Here is a 23,944-nt window from a genome sequence, read left to right as displayed (position 1 = left end):
AAACCTGGAGACTTACAAAGAGGGTTCAGCTTAAATTGAGGACGACGTAGCGAGCAATGTAAAGAAAAATGGTAGGTGTAACCTGAAGAGACAAGAAGAGAGCAGAGTGGATTAGGGAACAAACGGGGGTTAAGGATATCATAGTTGAAATCAAGAAGAGGCAATGGACATGGGCCGGGCATATAGCGCATACACAGGATAACCGCTGGTCACTAGCGGTAACTAACTGGCTTTCCAGAGAAGGCAAGCGGGTTAGGGGAAGACAGAAGGTTAGGTGGGCAGATGAGATTAAGAAGTTTGCGGGTATAAATTGGCAGCAGCAAGCACAGGATCTGGTTAATTGGGGGAACATGGGAGAGGCCTTTGTCCTGCAGTGGACGTAGTCAGGCTGATGATAATGATGATGATGATAAGCAGTGGTAAGCTTGTGCTCAGTGGAGCAGCCGCAGAGAATGTCATCCACAACACGTGAAAAAAAGCACCTCCCTCGATCAGTAAGCAGCTGTCGCGGAGTGCCGTGATGAAGAATGACTTCATACAAAAGAAAGTCAGCGACGTCATTGGAACAGCTTATCGGCAGTGCTTGAGTGATGGCAAAGCGTGTGGCGTAATCTGTTGGGACTGCTACCCATTTATTCATTCCCGGAGATGGACGTAGGAAACGGGCCCAACAAGTCAAGGCAAACCCGGAAGAATGGTTCCCTCGGTATGTCGATGGGCTGTAGGAGGCCGCATGGTAGCACAGAGGGGCGCTTGCGACGTTGACAGCGGTCGCAAGCAGTGACGTAGCGAACCATAGAACGATACAGTCTGGGCCAGAAAAAGTGACGCACACGATTGTAGGTACGAGAGACTCCTAGGTGACTGGCGGTAGGTACGTTGTGGAGTTGCTCAAGAACGCTGGAACACAGGTGATGGGAAAGCACGAGTAGTAATTCCGGGCCATCAATTGATTTGTGGGGTTTAACGTCCCAAAACCACCATTTGATTATGAGAGACGCCGTAGTGGAGGGCTCCGGAAATTTTGACCAGCTGGGGTTCTTTAACGTGCACCCAAATCTGAGTACACGGGCCTACAACATTTCCGCCTCCATCGGAAATGCAGCCGCCGCAGCCGGGAATCGAACCCGCGACCTGCGGGTCAGCAGCCGAGTACCTTAGCCACTAGACCACCGCGACGGGGCGAATTCCGGGCCATCGGCGTTGAAGCTGCGACAGTACAGAATGTTATCGTGCAGTTCGAACAGGCGAATGGAAGAATCTGTTGGAGCAGAGGTCAGGCGCTCGATGATGGAGAGCAACGATGGGTCACGTCGTTGTTCGGTAGAGATATCACCGAAAGCGTGGATAGAGAGCACACGGGGGTCTGATTCAAAGTCTGTCACGTCTGGCGTTTCAACCGGATGACGTAACAAACAGTCTGCGTCTGTGTGCAGGCTTCCCGACTTGTAGTGGACCATGAACGAGTATTCTTGCAGACGCAGTGCCCAGCGACAGATATGTCCAGTTGTGTCCTCTAGCGATGAGAGCCAACAGAGAGTGTGATGGTCAGTAACAACAGAAAAAGTTCGGCCATACAGGTAAGGCCTCAATTTTGTCATGGCCCACACTAAATCTAGGCATTCACGTGAATGCTCAGTGATGGAGAACTTCCGTTCGGCAGGTGAAAAAGATGACTGGCGTAAGAAACCACACGGTCCTTCCCGTGCTGTCGTTGGCCGAGGATCTCTACAATTCCACGGCCACAAGCATCAGTTCGAAGCTCTGTAGGTGATGCAGGGTCGAAATGGACCAGTATTGGTGGCGTGGTCAGCAGATGGATAAGAGCCGAAAAAGCGTCCGCGTGCTCTACGCCCCATGCGAAGAGAACGTAATTCTTTAAGAGATCAGTAAACGGTAGAGCGATGTCAGCGAAGTTGTGGACAAATCGACGAAAATAGAAACATATCCCTACAAAACTTTGGTCGTCCTTGGTTGAACGTGGTTATGGAAATTCTTGTACTGCACGCACTTTGTCGGGATCCGGCTGAACACCAGCGGCACTGACAAGGTGGCCAAGAATGGTGATTTGGCAACGTTCGAAATGACATTTTGCAGAATTGATCCGGAAAGCAGCTCTTTGAAAAACATCCAGAACAGCCGACAGACGTGTGATATGGCTGTAAAAGGTAGGTGAAAAGACGATGACATTGTCTAAGTAACATAAGCTGATGGACCACTTATATCTTCGGAGAAGGGAGTCCATCATGTGCTCGAACGTTGCCGGCGCATTACATAGTCCGAACGACATAACCTTGAACTAGTAGAGGCCGTCGGGCGTAACTAAAGCGTTTTTTTCACGATCCATGGGGTCGACGGAAATTTGCCAATAGCCCGACCGAAGGTCGATAGACGAGAAGTGATGGCGTCATCAATCCGAGGCAAAGGGTAGACATCTTTATGAGTGACTCTGTTCAAATGGCGATAGTCTACGCAAAAGCGCTAGCTGCCATCCTTCTCAACGAGCACGACTGGGGAGGCCCAGGGGCTGGATGATGGTTCTACGACGTCTTTAGTAATCACTTTGTCCACTTCATTCTGATTTACTCGGCGTTCCTTGTGAGATACGCAATATGGACGCCGCTATATAGGACTGGCATCACCAGTGTTGATCCCGTGAGTCATGGCAGTTGTTTGGCCGAGAGGGCAATGGTCGAAGTCGAAAATGTCTCTATATGATGTTAGCAGAAGACGGAGGCCAGCAGCTTGTGCTGGGGTGAGATCGGGGGAAATCATCTTGTTAATGTCATCGGCAGGCAGAGTGTAATTGCGGCCAAGACAGGCAGATGAAGCATCGGTGTCCAAACCAGTAACGTTGCAGCTGTGAACCGGAGATAGGGTGGCCAAAGATATGTCTTGCGAAATAACTTGAGTCAGTCAAGAGACTGACGTTGAGTAGGGGTATAACCACTGTATTATCAGCAACGGAGACAACAGTGTGAGCAAGGGCAACGTCTCGGGCCATCAGTACGTCAACTATAGGAGTGACGAGGTAGTCACCATTGGGCACACCACGTGAGCACGACAAAGTGATGTATGTAGTAGCTTGCGGAGGCAAGCAAACGTGTGACGAGAGCATAAGTGTAGAGAATGGTCAGCTGGAAAAACGGCAAGCTGAGGCAGCTCAAGCTGAAGAGCACCAGTGGCACAATCAATGAGCGCAGAATGACGTGACAGGAAGTCCAAGCCAAGTATTAGGTCATAAGGACACATTTCAATGACGGCAAACTGAACTAATGTAGGATGACCGACAATGGACACATGGGCTGTGCACATCTCTTGAACGGCAAGGGTCCTCCCATCAGCGACTCGGAGTGTGCGGGAAGCGGCAGGCGTGAGCGTCGGCGAAGGTTCGCGCTTATTACAGAAATGAGTGCTCCATTATCGATAAGGGCAGAAATAGTCACAACATCAACGTCAACGTCTAACAAACTCTGTCTCCTCGGAAGAGTCAAGAGAGGATTTGTGGAGGAAGTCGATAAAGCAGTGTCACCTCTGGCCGCTGCACTGTCTAGTTTTCTGGCTAAGTAGGAGCGGGATTGAATAGGGACGACGGCCTGCGAGTCTGCGGTGAGCGAGACGACTGGCGACGTCCTGGAGGCGAACGCGACTGACGACCATGCGGTGATGGAGATCGGCTGTTCAACCTTCTGTAGTTCTTGGCGAAAAAGGCTGCGCCGCAGATGCAAAGCGGGTGCTGTCCTGCCGGTAGTAAGGTTCAGACAACGTCCGAGCTGGCGAGGACCAGTGGTAATTGCAGTACCGAACGACATTGATCGATACAGGGGCAATGAAAGCAAATTGGTCGATTGTCGGCGGTTCTCCACACAGCAGTGTCACGAGATTGAGCCGTAAACTGCCGCTCGTGATAGGACGAGGGTGGACGCTATGGAGCTCGCTGCGGGCTGGGCAAAGCGCACACCGAGGGGATACCTATGCTGGCGAGTTCTTGGCAGACGATGGCTTGAAACATGTTAGCAGCGAGTGGGGTCGTGTCACTTGCAGCAGTGTGAGCCGGAACAGGGGTAATGGCTTCAAGTTTGCACCGTACAATTCGGGTCACCTGATCCGATGAAACTGGAGGTGGTGGCTGTGTTCTTGCACGGTCTTCGCAAGACGAAGTGGCAGCCGTATTCGGAAGGCGGGCAAACACGCTGTAAATCCGCCGGCTCTTCGCTAGCTCAAAGCGCTAGCATTCCTTTATAATGGCGTTCACTGTAGAATAATTTTTGCGGATGAAGAGATTGAATGCGTCATTCGCAATCCTGTTAAGAATATGTCCAATCTTGTCAGCCTCCAGCATCTTGGCATTGGTTTTGCGACACAATGCTAACACATCTTCTATATACGAGACATACGACTCCGTCAAGGTCCGTGCCCGAGACGCGAGCATTTTGTTCGCAGCCATTTTTCTTCCAATAGGCTTCCCAAACTGGTCACACCTTTTCTCCCTGCACATTGCCCAACTCCCGAGTTCTCCTTCATGGTTCTCATACCACGATTTGGCGGTTCCCTTAAGATAGAACAACAGGTTCACCAGCATAAGAGTCGGGCCACATCAGTATCGAGTACTCACACGTTCGTACTCTGCCAGCCTATCTTCAACGTCCACTTCATCTGGATCGCCGAAACCGCAAAACGTGCCAGGATCCCGCGGGAGTTCGAGCACGATGGTTGTGTTCGCAGGAGGAGATGTAGTCGCCGCATCATCTCCAGCCGCAGGAACACAGAATCTGCAATCATGAAGGGTCATTCTACAATCATTGCAGAATGACCCTTCAAACGACGGCCGCTGCGAAGTTTCGTTGTGAGGCGTTTACCCAGCACCTCCACCAAATATGACAAGGCAAGACCTAGGTTTATCGTATCGCGCCCACAGAGAATTGGCAGCCGAACAAGATGGCTGAGTTGCCTCTCGCGCAAGCGTTCAACGCACAGGCATCTTCGTCCTCTTCGCAAAGTGCTACGCTTGATCCTGTCGATGGTGCACCATAACAATATTGAAACCAAATGCACTGAATGTAACTCAGAGTTATTCAATCATATAAGTTGTGAAACTCCTCCCAGGCGCTATGTATACAAATCTGGACACGTCATTGCCCTCCCCCCTCCGTCGGGAGTGAGCAGATTGTCGCGCCACCTGCTGACCGTTCGTCCACTATTAGACACGTTATTTGTTGCTGCTCCCAGGTGACACAAACGTCAACTAACTTCTGAAAAATTTGGCCAACTGTGCGTCTAGGTTTTAAAATGCAGTTTCACAACTCATATAATTGAATAACTCAGGGTCTAACTTGAGATGGCTTTCAGGAGACAAAATATGTGCGACCTAAAGGCTATACTTAGACAAGAGAGGCCAATGTCCAGTAAAACAAGCAATAAAACTGCATTTCTTTTACTATTATTTCAAGTAATGTATTGACCGTACTGCGGTGCACCGGAGGCGCTTCAGGCTCACATTCTCATTACTAGTCATGCATGAAGATTTCTGGTGATTTAATGTGCTAATATTTCACATCTACAAGCCAAATCCCTTGTGAATTTTTCAGTCATGAATGACTGGCAGACGAAGTTTCCGGTAATAGCCTGAGTTTGGGTAATAATGTCTCATTAACAATAATAATAATAAATAATAACAATATATTATTATTATTATTATTATTATTAATTTCTGGGTTTTTACGTGTCAAAACCACATTATGACATATTGCCGCATTGAATATGCAGCACAAAGAAAACAACAAAGTACACGCGCAGCAGGAGAAAGAAGAAGAGGTTCTCTTCCGATCAGTTTGCCAGTGTTCTGGTACAATTAAAGTGAGTTTACTGTATTTAACTGCTGCTGTTTCTGCATTGTGACGCTGCTGAAGGCGCTGGGTACATGTTCGGGACGCTTGACAACAGCCCCGCATCTAGTCCAGAAAGACTTCCGCGCATCGACAGCCCCGTTCACCGCAGCAGCCGCCGCCTGTTAGGCCTCAGTCCGGAGTTCGGTCCATTGCCGGAAAGCGTGACCATGCCAGAAAGCATGACAGCACCTGGAAGCACTGGCCCCAACATGTCCAGCCCAAGCACGACACAGGTAACTGTTTTGAACCCTCGACTTCCGGTTGACTTCCACGGAAACGCATATGAGGACGCACATGACTGGCTCGAGGAATTCGAGCACACAGCGAATGTTAACGGGTGGAACACCACACAGAAATTGGGCTACGTTTCTTTTCCGCTCCAAGACAGAGCCCGAACATGGTTCACGAATCGCGTGTGGTCGTCTTGGGGCGAGTTCCGGCAGAAGTTCCTCGACACGTTCGCGAGCACCGGAAGACTAGAAATCGCACAGCGTCTCCTCGAGTCACAGATTCAGAAACCAAATGAATCCGTTATGATGTTTGTTGAGGACATGACGCGGCTATTTCGTCGAGCAGATCCTAATATGCTGGAAGCCAAAAAGGTTAGCCACCTCATGCGAGGCGTTAAGGAGCAGCTCTTCGCTGGTCTCGTACGAAACCCGCCTACAAGTGTAGATGAATTCTCCAAGGAGGCGACATCCATCGAACGCGCACTGCATTTACGTTATCGCCAGTATGACCGCCCAACCCACAGTGCACCGATCAGTGTGGCAGCCACGACCACAGCAACAACACCCGACGAAACTTCTTTGCGCCAACTAATACGAGAAATCGTACAAGAAGAGGTCAAGAAGCTCGTCGCCAAACCGAACGACTGCACGATCGCCTCAGTAACGGAAATTGTACGCCAGGAGATCAGGCAAGCGCTCTCGCTTCCTGAGCCGAACACGATCACTCCCAGGGCAAGCTATGCAGACATAGTTTGCCGACAGCCAGCGAACGTGCTGACACCGCATCAGTACCACCAGCAACATCCGCCGACAGCGCCTTGGTACTACAGAGAAACTTCGACGCCGAGGCGGCCACCACTTCCCAAAACTGACATCTGGCGTACCCCTGACCATAGGCCATTGTGGGGAAGCAGGCCACATCGTTCGGTATTGCCCGTCGCGTCGCAGGGTACCAAGGGTTTCCTTCCACTGTTCCTCGGCGCCATTTCAACGAAACACCTGACGTCGACACGAGTATCATGACCCCGCGGGATGTTCCTCCTGGGTTTCGGTCGCGCTCACCCTCTCCTGGGCACTATTCTCCATCCTCTGGACGGAGCACCACTGACATGCCAAGAGGGAGATTTCCTAGTCCACGCCGGGGAAACTAAAAGCAGCGACCTCAGGGGGGGAAGGTTGCGAATCGTCGAAGTGCGGAAAATCCCCCAACACTGCCGAGCGAAGAGAGACACATTTTCAATGAATTGACGAAAGATGGGGTTGTTACTGCCGAAGTTGCAATTACAATTGACGGACATGACGTCATGGCATTGGTCGACACTGGCGCGGACTTCTCAATAATGAGTGAGAGTCTGGCAGACACGCTCAGGAAAGTTAGAATGGAATGGACAGGACCGCAAATTAGGGGAGCTGGAGGGCAGCTACTCACACCTACCGGAAAGTGCACCGCAGGAATGAAGATGGGGGATGCATCCTTCGTCGCAACTTTCGTTATTCTTTCTGAGTGTTGCAAACAGGCAAGCTTGGGCATGGATTTCTTGCGTGAATATGGTGCCATCATCAATATACCGGACGGTGTACTGACCTTTTCAGCAGATCAAAGTGCAGCGCTACACCGAAAATCCCTGCCAGTCATTGACGATGTGACCGTACCTCCGTTATCGTGCCGCCTTGTTTCAGTCACGTGTAGCGAGATGAATACTGGAGAAGGAATCGCTGAACAAGTATTGACGCTTCTACTCTCTCGCGGTGTTGCAATTGCCAGAAGTATCGTCAACGTTGTGTGTGGTGAAGCGGAGGTTTTGTTGACGAACTTTACCAATGAGCGATGACACATCACACAAGGCACTACAGTTGCCTACTTCGACGAGATCACCGAAATCCGCGAGTGCTGTGTAGTACAACAGGACGAGCCACAAGCCACGCCAGCCCCACCACCTATTGACGTAAGCACGGATTTGTCACCAATGCAGAGACAGCGTCTAGTAGATCTTCTTCATCAATTCAAAGACTGTTTTTCATCGACCTCGAGGGTCAGTCAAACGCCACTGACAAAGCACCGGATAATAACGGAGGAGACGGCAAGGCCAATACGACAGAACCAATACCGCATAGCACCGAAAGAGCGCGAAGCGATCCAGGAACAAGTGAAAAAAATGCTCGATGACGACGTCATCCAGCTGTCAAGAAGTCCTTGGGCATCGCCGGTAGTGCTGGTTAAAAAGAAAGATGGAAGCTTGCGATTTTGTGTCGACTACCGCAAGCTGAACCGTGTGACAAAAAAAGACGTATACCCATTACCGCGCATCGATGATTCACTCGACAGGCTGAGGTATGCACGCTACTTTTCGTCAATGGACCTCAAAAGTGGGTATTGGCAAATTGAGGTCGACGAGCGAGATAGAGAAAAAACGGCTTTTGTAACGCCTGACGGGCTTTACGAATTTAAAGTTTTGCCATTCGGATTGTGCTCAGCCCCCCCGCAACATTTCAGAGACTGATGGATACCGTTCTGTCAGGCCTTAAGTGGCAGTCATGTCTGGTCTATCTGGACGACGTCATTGTTTTTTCAAAAACATTTGAGGAACACCTGAGCAGGCTGCTATCGGTATTCAGGGCAATAAGGTCTGCTGGCCCGACACTGAAACCCGAGAAGTGTCATTTTGGTTTCAAGGAGCTCCAATTTTTAGGCCATGTGGTGAGCCATGAAGGTGTTCGACCTGATCCCGATAAGACTGCGGCCGTCAGAAAATTTCCGGTGCCAAAACACAAGAAAGCAGTCAGGCGTTTCCTTGGCCTATGTGCATACTACCGAAGGTTTATTGCCAATTTATCCCACATAGCCTCACCGTTAACACGACTCACAAGAGAAGACGTTTCGTTCTCATGGGGCGACGATCAACAAGTGGCATTTGACGATCTCCGACAACGCCTGCAGACTCCGCCTGTGCTTGCTCACTTTGATGAGGATGCTCCTACCATGGTCCACACAGATGCCAGCAACGTGGGTTTAGGCGCTGTACTCGTCCAGTGGCAAGACTCAGCCGAGCGTGTGATCGCATATGCTAGTAGGACGCTTTCCCGCGCCGAGTCCAACTACTCCACAACGAAAAAAGAGTGTCTTGCTGTCGTATGGGGGGTTATGAAGTTTCGTCTGTACCTCTATGGCCGTTCCTTCCACGTAGTAAACGACAATCATTCTCTCTGCTGGCTGATACACTTGAAAGACCCGTATGGTCGGCTCGCACGGTGGAGCTTACGCCTTCAAGAGTTTGATATGACGGTCGTGTATAAGTCTGGACGGCAACACGCCGACGCCAACTGCTTATCAAGGTCACCGATAAAGCGCGACGATGACACAGAAGATCACAGCATGGCGTTTGTAGGAGTCGTCGACACTACTACGATTTCGTGCAAGCAGAAAGAAGACAGTGAGTTGCTTCCCCTTATTGAATTTTTGAATGGCCGGACAACAACCGTCGCTAGAAGATTTGCAAGGAGCCTGCCGTCATTCTGCTTACGTAGTGGTGTTCTCTATAAGAAGAACTTTTCTCCCAGAGGAAGCACACACCTACTTGTCGTTCGGACGTCACTCCGTGAGGAGATACTTTGTACTTGCCACGATGAGCCAACGTCTGGTCATCTCGGATACACACGCACATTGGCCAGAATCCATCAGAAATACTACTGGCCAAGACTTCCAGCTATTGTGAAGCATTACGTGCGCACGTGCCTCGATTGCCAACGACGAAAATCGCCACCATTAAAACCAGCTGGACTATTACAACCAATTCAAGTGTCCACGATACCTTTTGCCCAAATTGGAATGGATCTCCCCGGACCATATCAGACTTCCCATGCTGGCAACAAGTGGGTAATAGTCGCCACTGATTATCTTACGCGCTACGCGGAAACAAAGGCTTTGTCAAGTGGCACCGCCGTTGAAACCGCAGGATTCTTCGTAGAACATATCGTCCTGAGGCACGGTGCTCCGACAATCATAACGGATCGAGGTGCCGCTTTCACGGCCGCGCTCCTTACGACAGTGCTTGAGCTCAGTGGAACAGCCCATCGGAAAACCACTTCCTATTATCCACAAACCGACGGCTTATCAGAACGGCTCAACAAGACTATTGCCAACATGTTGAGTATGTACGTTGATGCGGATCACAAGAACTGGGACTACATTCTACCGTACATCACGTTCGCCTATAATACAGCGCAGCAAGAAACTACACAAAGAACGCCGTTCAGTCTCCTTCATGGCCGTGAAGTGACGACGATGCTTGACGCCATGTTACTGCACGACTGCAATGACATCGATCTGGACGCTGCATCTTTTACTCAACGAGCACAAGCGAGGCAGCTTGCACGCGTCCGAATCACCCAGCAGCAAAATTACGACGCCCAACGTTATAATCTATGACACCGACATGTCGTCTATCGGCCCGGCGACAAAGTCTGGGTATGGAGTCCTATCCGCCGCCAGGGACTGTCTGAAAAATTGCTAAAGAAGCATTTTGGCCCCTACACAGTTTTACAACGCCTGAGCGACGTTAATTACGTGGTCGTTCCTGACAGCCCCTCGACAACTCGCCAGCAAAAAACAGAATTCGTGCACGTTGTGCGAATGAAGCCCTATTTTTCGGACTGATTTACATCATACATCTACTACACCGTCTTTTGTAGAACAGCATCGGGACGCTGCTCTCTGGAGGGGGGAAAATGCCGCATTGAATATGCAGCACCAAGAGAACAACGAAGTACACACGCAGCGGGAGAAAGAGGTTCTCTTCCGATCAGTTTTCCAGTGTTCTGGTACAATTAAAGTGAGTTTACTGTATTTAACTGCTGCTGTTTCTGCATTGTGACAATATGAGGCATGCCATTGAGAAGGGCTTCGGAAATCTTTACATTCAGCAGGTCTGAAGAAGACCATTATTGATTGAGCCAGTTCCACTGCCAATTCTGAAAAGACAGAGTGCAACTGCTGTAGGCACATGTGCCCTTACCAGAATTAAATTGGCAGGATTCTTCACGAGGTTTAGGGATTCTAACGAATGAGCATGGTGCAGAAACCATGGGGTGGTGACTGTGCTTACAAAGTTGAATATGGCTTAGTAGAGTATAAATGGTTGAAGTTTCAAACATAACACAGTGAAGAAAGCGACACTTTGCTTTTTGGAGCAGATTCTGGAGCAAAAAGATGGTGCTTTGGAGCAGCTTTCACTGTCTTCGGTTCCGAAAAGAATGCTATAGCTAAGGGTTGCTATTCGTGTGTTAAGAGGAAATGCGTGTTCATAACGACTTCTAAAGTCTTACATCACTTGAGCATCTTATAAATATTTATATTTATTATTATACATGCTGTATGCTAGTATGCAGCTAGTACAGATATGTTAGAAAATATATATACATACAGTGCAGTCCACTTATAACGATACCACATATAACGATATATCGGTTATAACGATGGGTCGACTTAACAGTCTCATTTTATGCATTGGGGCTATGGGGAAAAAAACCATATATAACGATATGTTATCCACCGCATATCGGATACAACGATGAAAAGTTTGCCGTGGACGGCATGTTTCATTCAGAATAATCGTAACATTTAGATTGATAAGTTCCTCTGAAACGAACTATGCCGAGACAAGACGAAAAGTTAGCGTAGGCGAGTACGTATCTGCCGCCACTGCAGCACAGCGCCGGCAGCGCGTCCCGGCCGTTCAAAAAGCCGAGGAGAGCATCGCGAGTTGGCGCAACGCGCTACAGATGGCGCCAGCTGTGTCACGTTTTGCGCCTCACCGCGCGTCGACCGCGGAAAGGCTGAGAGAATTTTAAAAAAAAATGCAAAAAGCAAAGTGACGCGCTCCGCGGCTCCCCGCCTTCTACAACGGCAAGCTACTCGTAGATTGCCGAATGAACGCGGGAAAGAGAGAGAAAATAAAAAAAGCGAAAAGCAAAGCGGCGCGGCGGCATCGGGGCGGGGCCTCGTTGGCATTCCGGCTGTGTACCTCTGGCTGTGCTTTCTTCCTCCCACTGCTCCCACCCCGCCGTCGGTCAGTCTCTCTTCCTCAGCGAACCCGTGATGCGTTCTTCGGAGTAATAAATAAAGTCTTGTTTTTGACATCCTACTATCTACAATATTTATTAATTGGTGAAAATAGCGAAATGAAGCCTGGAGCTACAAAAGGTACGTCCGGCGACGATTTTTTGGCGGCAGTCCAGATATAACGATCACCGGTTATAACGATCATATTTTTAGGTTTTCTCGATATCGTTATAAGTGGACTGCACTGTATATATCCAAACATACATAGGCAAATATGGAATATAATAGAAAATGCAGTTCAACTTGTGAACATGTAAGCAAAATACATACTAGAAAAGTGAGGTACAGTATGTGAAGGTGAAATACAAAAAAAATATGACAGTAACTACAACCTAGCACTAGTGCAAAAACATTGGCAACAGTCCTATAACACTGATGATTACGAAGATGCGATAGAGCAGTTTTTGGTGCATAAGTATTTTTTAAGAATATGATAGACCTTTGTGTGATCTTGTTCTGATGCAAGATCATCTGGCAAATCATTCCACAAACGAATAGCTCGTGGAAGAGCCGACTGGTTGAAAGCTTTAGTATGTTAGTATTACCGTACATACGTGATAAGCTAAAGGTGTTATGTAGTCTGCTCGAAGTTCGATGTGCTAGATTAAGGTGAACAGATGGCATCATGCTGGTGTGAATGAGTTTGTGAAATAGTGATAAAAGTGAGATGTCGCGGAGAATTTTCAGTGGCTCGAGTGCAAGGCTATGTTTAATCTGTGTTACGCTGGACGGGTAGCTGTGATTGCTGTGATTACGCGCTATGAATCGCCTAGCTCTGTTCTGTATACATTCTAACTTATCTATGAGTTATTGTTGATATGGTGACCAAGTGGAGGATGCGAACTCCAGTTGAGGACGGATTAGGGCAAGATAAGCCAGTTTGCGCACATCGGAGGGAGCACTGTAGATTTCGGCGCAGAAAACCTAATGATCTTGATGTGTTGGCACAGATAGAAGTGATATGTGTGGACCACGAAAGTGTAGAATTTAAGTTTATGCCTAGGTGTTTGTAATTATCAGTGCGCTCTACAACGCTATTATCAATTATGTATTGGCTATTAAAGTTATGTTTGCGACTAAAGGTGATTAGTTTGCATTTAGAAACATTAAGTTTCTAAATGCAAACTAAAAGTTAATATGGAAACTGTCTATATTATTATTCATATCAATGTTGTAAATTCATATTAATGGCAAAATATGTCCGATTTTACATACCCAGCTCTTTACGAACGAAATTATAACAATAAAGAAAAAAAGACAAAATGTTTCAGGACAGTGCACAAAAAGGCAGGGTAAAAAATGTGCTTGTAAAGTACTGAAATTACCTCCAAGTTCCTGCATGATAGGTTTGACATGGTCAGGCCATTCTTGGGATAAAACATTGTAGACTGCAGGAAAATCTTTGAACCATAAACCTTGGCCAACTTTCCAGATGTTTCCCAGCTCTGTGTGAGACTTAAACAGAAAATAAAAGTCAACAGGAGAAAGCATTCACTACTTTTAGCGTGAAACACTATAAACAGTCTCTAAGGTAACAATACTATATTAAAAACCTTATAAAGGGCTAATCTATTTGAAAAATACCTCTTGATTAAGGCACTTATCTCTGAACCAAGCATCGGACATTCCCAGTTGGGAGGTAATTTCCGATTGGAGGGCTAAGAAAATTAGGCTTCTCAGTTTAGGACTGCCAATCTTCTACAATTAGGGCTTTGCATGGACAGTGTGTCATACAATCAGTGAAATTATTCTCAAAGAGAACTAATCTAGAAGACGGCCCTAGTTTACATTGGTAATGTTTGCTAATCCAATAATGGAAGCCAATCTTGAAGGTGATGCCATTACGCGCAGCAAGTGCCAGAAGTGGCTGCAAGAGCTGTAATACACCACAGATGTCATGCTTTGTTTTGGCAAGTGTGTCTTGGCAGTCAGGCTTGGGTAGTTTATGAGGTTTTCTCTGGTTGTGTAAGCAATCATACAAGTGAAAGAATTGCAGGCACAATTCAAAGGTGGCAGCCTTTCTGTGCCATTGAATGCCACAGTTTACAAAGAAAGACATCCAATGTGGTTTAAGACTGAAAGTTCAGGCCCACGAGTCTGCTCAAAACCAGGCAGCAATGGCAAAAATGACAGGTGGTGACAAAGTAACCACTTCCAATTGAAATGTTCACAGATACACTGAGAGCTCAGTCTTGTGTGTACAACCATAATGGCTCATTTACTATATGGTTGTATTGATTGACTTAGAACAGTGGGATCCCAACGTCATGGCCAGCTTAATGAATGTGACTAGCACCTAGCAAATGTTTTCGAAAATATGATGCATTGCCACACCTCAGCTCTTGGTTTGGGCATTTCAAAAGAGTGACCGCTCATTGCCAGCTTACTTTAACATTTTTCTTTAAGGTGCCCCGAAACAAAGCCTTCAGAAGTGGCTCAGACCTAATCTGCTTTATAACTTACCTATCAGTTAATTCAAAGTGGTAATGACAGGCCATAAAATAGCACTGTTGCGAAAGATGACATATTGGCCCTTCCAATCACCTGCTTTGCTTTCTTAGAAGTGTGAAAGTCGCCCTCTTTATCTGTTCCATGCTCTGAAAGAACTGTGCTTTTCATAGACAGCCATAGTGTGTGTAAATCTCAGTGACACACCTGTCAGGAGACTTATAACAGGTTTATGGTTATCATTATTCCCTTTTTGAAAGCACTAAATGAACAAAAACAATGCGGACGCTGCATCATTCTTTGCAGTCCTAGTTAGTTTAGTGCACTAAAAAGTGAACATGAATTAACAAAATGCCGAAGCGTATGTGCTTTCAAGGTGTATATTACATGTTTTTTTTTCTGATGTCTGAAGCCTTGTTGTACTAGACATTTATTTTGAGATTTTAAATACAACATCAAAGCATGTTAAATAGGAGATCTTTTTTTTTTTGGCACCTTTCGTTTTAAAACTTTTTTGCTTTGACAGAGAAGCTTTAAATAATCGATGGTGATGACATTTGGTTTTTCATGGCACAAGGGCCAGGCTTAGTCAAAAAGCACTATAACAGATGATGGAAAGTTAACAATAATCAATAATTTATGATAGACAATGAATGTGAACTATGACTATGTTATGTGGCTATATACGGGCCTAAAATACTGTGCACTAAAGGTGCATAAAACATAAGTATAAAAAATCATGAAGGTGACATGAAATGTGCGAACGACAATGATTGGCAACACTCGTGGTAATTGATATATCTTGAAAATATGGCATTAGCACGATTACCTCATCAATGCCTTTCAACACAACGGCTGAGAGGCAGGTGCTTTCTTAAAGCAGCAGTGACAGAAGATTTCGAAGGCAAAATGATAAGCGAGATAGTTTTATGTGGAGATATAAATAACATCTACAAAATATCAAGAATAAAGATCGCCTAGAACGTATTCAAAATTAATTTTAAAGTGAATTTGAGCGAGACGCGCAGCTCTTTGCAACACTGACATCACCGTGGTGGCAATGTAAACAAAGCCACACCACGAGTTTCTACTGGCTGGCTGCTTGCGGTACCTGCGATTTATACCTCCATGCCTGTGACTCCTCGTGTGCTGAATGTACTGGCTGTCAGGGCGGCGTCCGCTCTCCAGCACAGTGCCCATGTCACAGTTTTGCATCTTCACGTGGCTAGCTGTGTCTACCTTTCCATCGAAACTGCTCCTGCCTAGCACGGTGCTTTTTGAAACTGAACAGCAACTGGGCACCCTAAAAATGTTCCTAAATAAGTAAATCATGCACTCATGCAAACGAGGTTTCCAGCCATGATAAGTGGGTAATAAGATACCTATTGCATCAAAAAACGGGGTGGGGCAAAATTTTTGTGTCAGTGCTCCTTTAACATAGCCACCGCAAGCAGGAGTTTAGAGATTGTGCAATAGATCACTTTGTAATATGGAGTGAATACTATGCACACCTCTTAAAAACGTAAATAATGACTCATGTTTAAAATGTGCATCTACACAGATTAACATAAAAAAATGCAGTAAAAATTGCTTTTGACAGGATAATGAAAAGTGTCTTTTGATGATGACATATAATTCATCGCATTGAATGAAGATAAGAAGCACGGCAGGTGCTTCACATCTCTCACACCTGGATCATCACCAGACAAAACGTTATCATGCATGTGTCGTACTTGTAGTCTCGTAAATGTTTTTGTGTACAACAAGGGTGGCCAATTTTCAAGACTGCTTGATAACATCTAGTTTATTTTGTTTTTGCCTATCCTATAAGTACTGCCAATAACCCCTGAGCTTTCAATTTAAGAAGGGTGTCAGGTCAAGTGCAAGGACAGTTATGAATGTATTGGCAGCAGCTTTGTTGTGGGTGAGTGCAGCTAGTTGGTCTGCCGACATGCTTCTGCTGATCTCACAGTGCTCTGGCACTCAGCACACTAAAACATATTTGAGTAAGTCGTGCATAACAGTGAGTAAAGCAAGACAAGGGCAAGATTTTTGTGTTTTCTCAAAGTTTTCAAAGCTTTTAAGGTGCTCAGAGAATCGATAAAATAGTCCAGCCAGCCTTGGCAAAAAAAGAGTGTCACGTGGTTTGAGGCACAAAAAGCCAGGAGATCTTTCACTGTGCCAACTTGTTCGCTCGGTTAAAGCTATAGACAATATTCAACACAGTACTAACAGGTGCCCAAAAGATGCACTCTACAACTGTCATTGCGTTGTTCACACTCGATGTGTGCAATCACAATATGTCACTCACACTAGAAATCTGTAATGCTGTCACCTCTATGTTGATCTAATGGCAGAAAACATGAAAAAACAACAAAGAGCTAAAGGAATAATACAAAGACTTCAAATCTGTTACATATTATAGCGATGCTGACGCCGACAGGTTAAAAAAACAAGCGTCTTTATTAGGGCGAACTTGTGCCCACGATTCTAATAACTATGGTCGTCAAGTTCGAGTAGCCGAGTGGCACAGATCTGACTAACTTCCTCTTCCTCGTTGTTGAACGTCCGAACGCGTGGCGCATGCCAGCCGAGCCGGGTCTTGCTGGTGCTGGTGACGATGATTGTGGCGGGCTACTTGAATGTGGCGAACCTGTCGCAGCATTGCCCCCCTCCTCAGACGCATCGTCCCGATGCTTAAGACAGTGAAAAGATACACGCGCACTCTCACTTGTTTTTCGACGATCTGTCATGATAGGGCTTCATGCGGACTACGTGGACCACTTCCGTGGGATTGCGGCGTCTTGAACTCACGTGTCCAGCGGACCTAACTTCATAAGTGACGTTGCTGATACGGTTGAGTACTTCATAAGGGCCGAAGTATCGGCAAAGAAGCTTTTCAGAGAGTCCGCGGCGGTGCACTGGTATCCATATCCACACTTTGTCACCGGGATGATAAAGTGTGTCACTGCGTCGCTTGTTGTAGCGACTAGAATCGACGTGCTGTTGGTGGCGTATTCGGTATCTTGCCATTTGCCGTGCTTCTTCGGCTCTTTGCAAGAAGTCATCTAAGTCAGGTGGATAGCTGCTTTCGTCCTGTAGTGGTAACATGGCATCCAGCGGGGTGGTCACTCTTCGGCCAAATACTAGTTCGAAAGGGGCAACGTGGGTTGTTTCTTGAACGGCTGTATTATATGCGAATGTTACGTAGGGTAATATTTCGTCCCACTGTTTATGTTCAACATCAACATACATTGATAGCATGTCGGTCAGAGTTCTGTTGAGGCGTTCGGTTAAGCCATTTGACTGAGGGTGATACGCCGTTGTTCTTCTGTGATCGGTATTTGTCATGCGCATCAGGCATTGCATTAGGTCTGCAGTAAATGCGGTGCCCCGATCCGTAATAACGACGATTGGCGCACCATGTCTGAGCACTATGTTGTTCACAAAGAACTTGGCGACTTCGGCAGCTGTCGCACTGTATAGAGAGTCAGTTTCAGCATAACGGGTGAGATAGTCTGTGGCTACGACTATCCATTTCTTGCCTGCACGCGATGTCGGCAAAGGTCCTAGGAAGTCCATGCCGACTTGTTGGAATGGGGCATCTGGAGGGTCTATTGGCTGGAGAAGGCCGGCTGGTTTTACGGGTGGAGTTTTGCGCCGTTGACATTGACGACAAGTTTTCACGTAGCGCTGCACTGATGCGAGCAACTTAGGCCAATAGTATTTCAGGCGAATCCTGGCGAATGTTCGGCTCACACCCATGTGTCCAGATGTTGGCTCGTCGTGGCATGCGTGCAGAATTTCCTCTCGCATGGCTGTGGGCACGACTAGTAAAAACGTTTCACCATTAGGTTCGAAGTTCCTCCTGTAAAGGACACTTCCTCGAAGGCAGAACGCGGAGAGCCCTCTGGAGAATATGCGAGGGACTTGAACGTCGAGACCCTGCAGGTGTTGTATAAGTGCCAGCAAATCCGGGTCATCTCGTTGTAGTTGAGCGATTTTGGATGTGTCGACAACGCCTAGAAACGGGAAGTCGTCCTCTTCAGGTACACTTGGATCGACGGGAGAGCGTGACAGGCAGTCGGCATCGCTGCGTTTCCTTCCCGATTTGTACACGACCGTAATATCATACTCCTGCAGCCTAAGGCTCCATCTTGCTAGTCGACCTGACGGGTCCTTGAGATTTGCCAGCCAGCATAGAGCATGGTGGTCACTGACAGCTCTGAACGGTCTACCATAAAGGTAGGGTCGAAACTTGTTTATGGCCCAGATGACTGCGAGGCACTCTTTTTCAGTTGCAGAGTAGTTTGCCTCAGCTTTTGATAGTTTGCGGCTGGCATAGGCTAACACTTTCTCTTGACCATTTTGCCACTGGACAAGGATGGCGCCGAGGCCGACATTGCTGGCATCGGTATGGACTTCTGTGTCGGCTGTCTCATCAAAATGGGCAAGTATTGGTGAACCCTGTAGTCGTTTCCTTAATTCGTCAAAAGCTTTCTGTTGTTCGCTTTCCCACGTGAAGGGCACGTCGTCTTTTGTCAGTTTTGTAAGAGGTTCCGCAATCTTTGAGAAGTTTTCCACAAATCGTCTATAATAGGCACATAAACCCAAAAATCGACGCACTGACTTTTTGTCTCTGGGTGTAGGGAACCTCTGAACAGCGGCTGTCTTTTCGGGATCGGGACGAACACCCTCGGAACTAATGACATGTCCAAGGAATCGCAGCTCTTCGAAGCCGAAGTGGCATTTTTCGGGTTTGATCGTCAATTTCGCTGACCGGATGGCTTCCAATACTGTGCGTAGTCGCTCTAGATGTTTGTCGAACGTTGCAGAGAATACCACCACGTCATCCAAATACACTAGGCATGACTGCCATTTCAATCCGGCGAGGACAGTGTCCATCATTCGCTGGAACGTCGCTGGTGCGGAACAGAGGCCGAATGGAAGCGCTTTGAATTCGTAGAGGCCATCTGGTGTTACGAATGCCGTTTTTTCACGGTCCCGCTCGTCGACCTCTATTTGCCAATATCCGCTTTTCAGATCTAAGGAGGAGAAAAACTTTGCGGATCGCAACCGATCTAGTGTATCGTCGATACGTGGCAAGGGGTAGACATCTCGTTTAGTTACACTGTTCAGTTTTCTGTAGTCGACGCAGAATCTAAGTGTGTTGTCTTTCTTCTTAACGAGCACTATGGGAGACGCCCATGGACTATTCGAAGGCTGGATGACATCATCAGAAAGCATCTCCTCCACTTGCATCTTGATAATTTCCCGTTCTTTCTGTGACACCCGATATGGATGCTGGCATATAGGCCTCGTGTCGTCTTGCGTTATAATTCTGTGTTTCGTGATGGACGTGCACTGGACCTTCGAGGTACTTGAAAAGCAATCAGAGAATTCTTTTACCAAGGCGTAAATCTGTTTCTTCTGACTGTCCGGAAGGCTCTGATTGACGGTCACGGATGAGTCGATGTTGCAGGCCACTGGTCGAGTGGTTGATGTCGTTAAGCTGCATAGTTCGGTCGCCATACAGAAGTCGTGTAAATAGGCGATAGCCGTGCCTTGAGCGATGTGTTGAAGCTCATTGGAGAAATTTGTGAGTAGGACATCTGCACGGCCATTCGTCAAGTGAACAAGACCCCTAGCTACGCAGACACCTTTGTTCAAAAACAGTCCCACATTTGTATCCGCTATGCCTTCGCGGTTGTATAATGCATCATTTTCTACGAGCACCATTATACTGCAGCGTGGCGGCACAGTTACGTCATCATGAACAACGCGTAGAGCAGTTAGGCGTCGTTCCTCAGATTCCTCCACAGGTATAGCTCGTTCAGTCGAAAACGACACGCTGGACCTACGCAGGTTAATTACGGCGCCATTAGCTCGCAAAAAATCCATTCCTATAATGAGTTCTCTTGAACATTCTGGCAGCACAATGAAATCGGCCACGTAAATAAAGCCCCGTATTTCAAGTCTTGCAGTGCATCTGCCAAGGGGCGTAATAATGTGACCGCCTGCCGTGCGTATCTGCGATCCACTCCACTGTGTCACAACTTTGTTTAGCTTTTTCACCATCTTGTGACTTATCACTGAATAATCAGCACCGGTGTCGACTAAGGCATTCAGCTCCCATCCTTCCATTCTCAACCGCAAATCTGAAGTAACGTTTTCGTTGCTGCACCCATCTACCGGAAATACACCGTCATCACCCTCAAACCAAATTGGAGGATCTTTGTAACTGACGTTATCAGCGGCCTCACCTCCACAGGTCGCTTGCTTCAGTTTTCCGGGTGTGGACTTGGAGAGCGATGACCAGGCAGCCTTGAAGGTGTACGTGGGCTGGATGACCGGTAGCGCATAGGCGATGGTGACCGTGACCGGTGTTGGCGTAGAGTTGGCGAGTTCTGGCGCGTCGACAAGTACTCCTCAATCTCCGCTGGTCGTTCGCCGTTTCGGGGGCACGGTGCATATGACGGGAAGCCTCTTAATCCAGCCTGTCGGTAAGGACAGAATCTGTACAGATGACCCGCTTCCCCACAATGAAAACACAGAGGCCTGCGCTCGTGATCACGCCAGACGTCACTTTTCCTTGGCCTACGCTCCACATAGTGATGTGTGCTACGTGCTCCTGGGGGCAGATAGGTAGCTGTCGGTTCCCGTGGACGAGGTGCGCTGCGTGCCGCAGGTGGGAGAGGAGTCGTTGCCATCGCAACTGCTGCATTGCTGTGTACCGTGGGTTGTCTGACAACCTCAGAGTATGTTCGGATAGGTCGAACCGACTGCAGCTCACGCTCTGGCTCTCGTATCACCTGCCTCAGTTCGTCACGAACAACGTCCGTAACAGATAGTGCAGTTGAAGTCTGGGGCATATGCAGTCTGCTCAGTTCTTCTCTGATAACTGATCTAATTAGCTCTCGCAGGGCTTCAACGTCGTTTCGCACGCCTCCGGGAAATACCTGTGCAGATGCGCAGTTAAGATTCCGGTTGTACTGCCGAGCCCGCTGTTCCAGTGTTCTTTCGATGGCCGTCGCTTCCGAGTAAAACTCAGCAACCGTGCTCGGAGGGTTGCGGACGAGAACGGCGAACAGCTCTTGCTTCACTCCGCGCATTAGATGGCGCACCTTCTTATCCTCAGCCATGTTGTAATCCGCACGCTTGAACAGGCGGACCATGTCCTCAATGTACATAGCAGCACTCTCGTTTGTTAGCTGGTTTCTCGATTGAAGAGCTGCCTCCGCCTTTTCTTTCCTGTCTATGTTCGCGAACGTAGCCACCGCTTGTCGTCGAAATACCTCCCAGGTAGACAACGAGGTTTCATGGTTCTCAAACCATGTCTTCGCGAAGTCTTCCAGGGCGAAGTATACGCGACGGAGCTTCTCTCTTTCGTCCCATCCATTCAAGCTCGCTACTCTCTCGAACAGGTCCAACCAATCTTCAACATCCTCGTACGAGTCGCCGTGGAAAACTGGCGGCTGGTGCGGTTGGCTAATGAACACTTGTGCCGGTGTTACCTGGCCAGTCATAGTGGTGGCATCCATCGTTTGAATTCCCCTTGGTATGAAGTGAAGAGGACCGAACTCAGGTGAGTCACCTCGAAGACGGCGACTTGCCCTCTGGTGTACAGGAGTCACTTCCACGGGGTTGATACGCTGGTCGTCGGGGCTACGCTGTCTTGAGCTCGTGGGGCTTCGATTCATAACCCAGCACTTCCACCAGAAATGTAGCGATGCTGACGCCGACAGGTTAAAAAAACAAGCGTCTTTATTAGGGCGAACTTGTGCCCACGATTCTAAAAACTATGGTCGTCAAGTTCGAGTAGCCGAGTGGCACAGATCTGACTAACTTCCTCTTCCTCGTTGTTGAACGTCCGAACGCGTGGCGCATGCCAGCCGAGCCGGGTCTTGCTGGTGCTGGTGACGATGATTGTGGCGGGCTACTTGAATGTGGCGAACCTGTCGCAGCAATATAATGGGAGAGCTCTCTTACAAAAATCCTTGTGACCAATGACTACTGTTAACAAGGTCTTTCACTTCTCAAGGTGTGTAATCTGTCTGGTAGTAAATAGTATCACCTCAGAATACTTGAACAAAATTCTTTGATTTGCCTTGACAAAGTATACTAGGCAGCCAACTGCTGCGCCTGCCATGCCTTGATGACCTTCTTCTACTTTTTAACATTACTTTTTCACTTACATATTTCTGCCTTCATTATGATGCAGAGATTTAGTGCTGATATTGCAAGAATGTCTACTGTATGACCAGAAGCACATACTACCATCAAAATGATAGTTTATAATGTTGCATCACCGTAATGTTGATTGAATTGTGGTATTTAAGGTCCCAAAACCACCGTATGGTTATGAGAGACGCTGTAGTGCAGGGCTCCAGAAATTTCGACCACCTGGGGTTTTTTTAACGTGCACCCAATCTGAACACACGGGCCTACAACATTTCCTGCCTTCATCAGAAATTCAGCCGCCGCAGCCAGAATTAGACTCCGCGACCTGCGGGTCCACAGCTGAGAACCTCAGCCACTAGACCACCGCGGCGGGGCTATCACCATAATGTTGCCTGCCCAATAATAATGAAAAACTCAACAAGAACTCTTGATCCCACCTTTACGAACAAAATGAGTCTCCTATCTTTGTTTTTTAACTTAAGTATGCCATGAGATATCAATTTTCTTACCTCTTGTATTGGCTGTTTAATTTGTGTCCCCAATTTCCTTTTTGTTTCCCTCACTTTTTTTTCTTGCTGCAGTATAGTACCACTGATCATGCATTTTCTGTTTTTTTCCCCCCTCTTTGTGTAGCAAATGTGCACTATTACAACAGCCTAGCTGTTCACAGCCAGTTAAGAAAAAAGTGAGCCAATTATGACAGCTCTGCTTAGCACAAAAACAATGATGGGCTAGTTGGGTAGAGCCTCACGTACACTATAGTGCGAAGGGCTCATACATGCCTGTCTGCCCTGTTTGAATTGCACGTGTTTAACTACACAGAGTACATGAATCTACGAAGCAGTACTGGTATGCTTTACTTTGGACGATAAACAGGTAGCTGCAACATGTGCACACGGGACCTTCCCTGGCTGAATCTCCAAAATTAAATACATAAAATTTTTTTTAGAGAACATACATTTTTGATAAAAATTCTGTGACACTGAAGCCTCTCATATTCACAAACCAACTCTACAATGAAGAGGGAACACTTTGCCACACTTAAAAGTACAATAAAAATACTAACAATTTTTAAAAAT

The 23,944-nt window shown here is 47.4% G+C and overlaps 1 protein-coding gene across 11 annotated transcripts in view; it reads right to left on the bottom strand.

The window, feature by feature from the left end:
* LOC119176097 (COP9 signalosome complex subunit 8) overlaps window positions 1-23,944 on the bottom strand; it is an 80,195-nt gene that overhangs the window by 38,307 nt on the left and 17,944 nt on the right. For 8 of the 11 annotated variants that reach the window (XM_075876917.1, XM_075876913.1, XM_075876915.1 and 5 more), the window contains exon 4: window positions 13,562-13,691. In XM_075876917.1, the coding sequence (XP_075733032.1) occupies window positions 13,562-13,691 (130 nt within the window). Of the gene's footprint in view, window positions 1-4,615; window positions 4,773-13,561; window positions 13,692-23,944 lie in introns of all 11 variants that reach the window. The other 3 variants (XR_012886779.1, XR_012886778.1, XR_012886777.1) reach the window with 1 other exon arrangement.

The sequence above is a fragment of the Rhipicephalus microplus genome, chromosome X (genome assembly GCF_043290135.1).
Source record: "Rhipicephalus microplus isolate Deutch F79 chromosome X, USDA_Rmic, whole genome shotgun sequence".
Lineage (NCBI taxonomy): Eukaryota > Metazoa > Arthropoda > Arachnida > Ixodida > Ixodidae > Rhipicephalus > Rhipicephalus microplus.
Note: the sequence above shows the minus strand (reverse complement) of the source record. Positions and strands in the feature narration are given on the sequence as shown.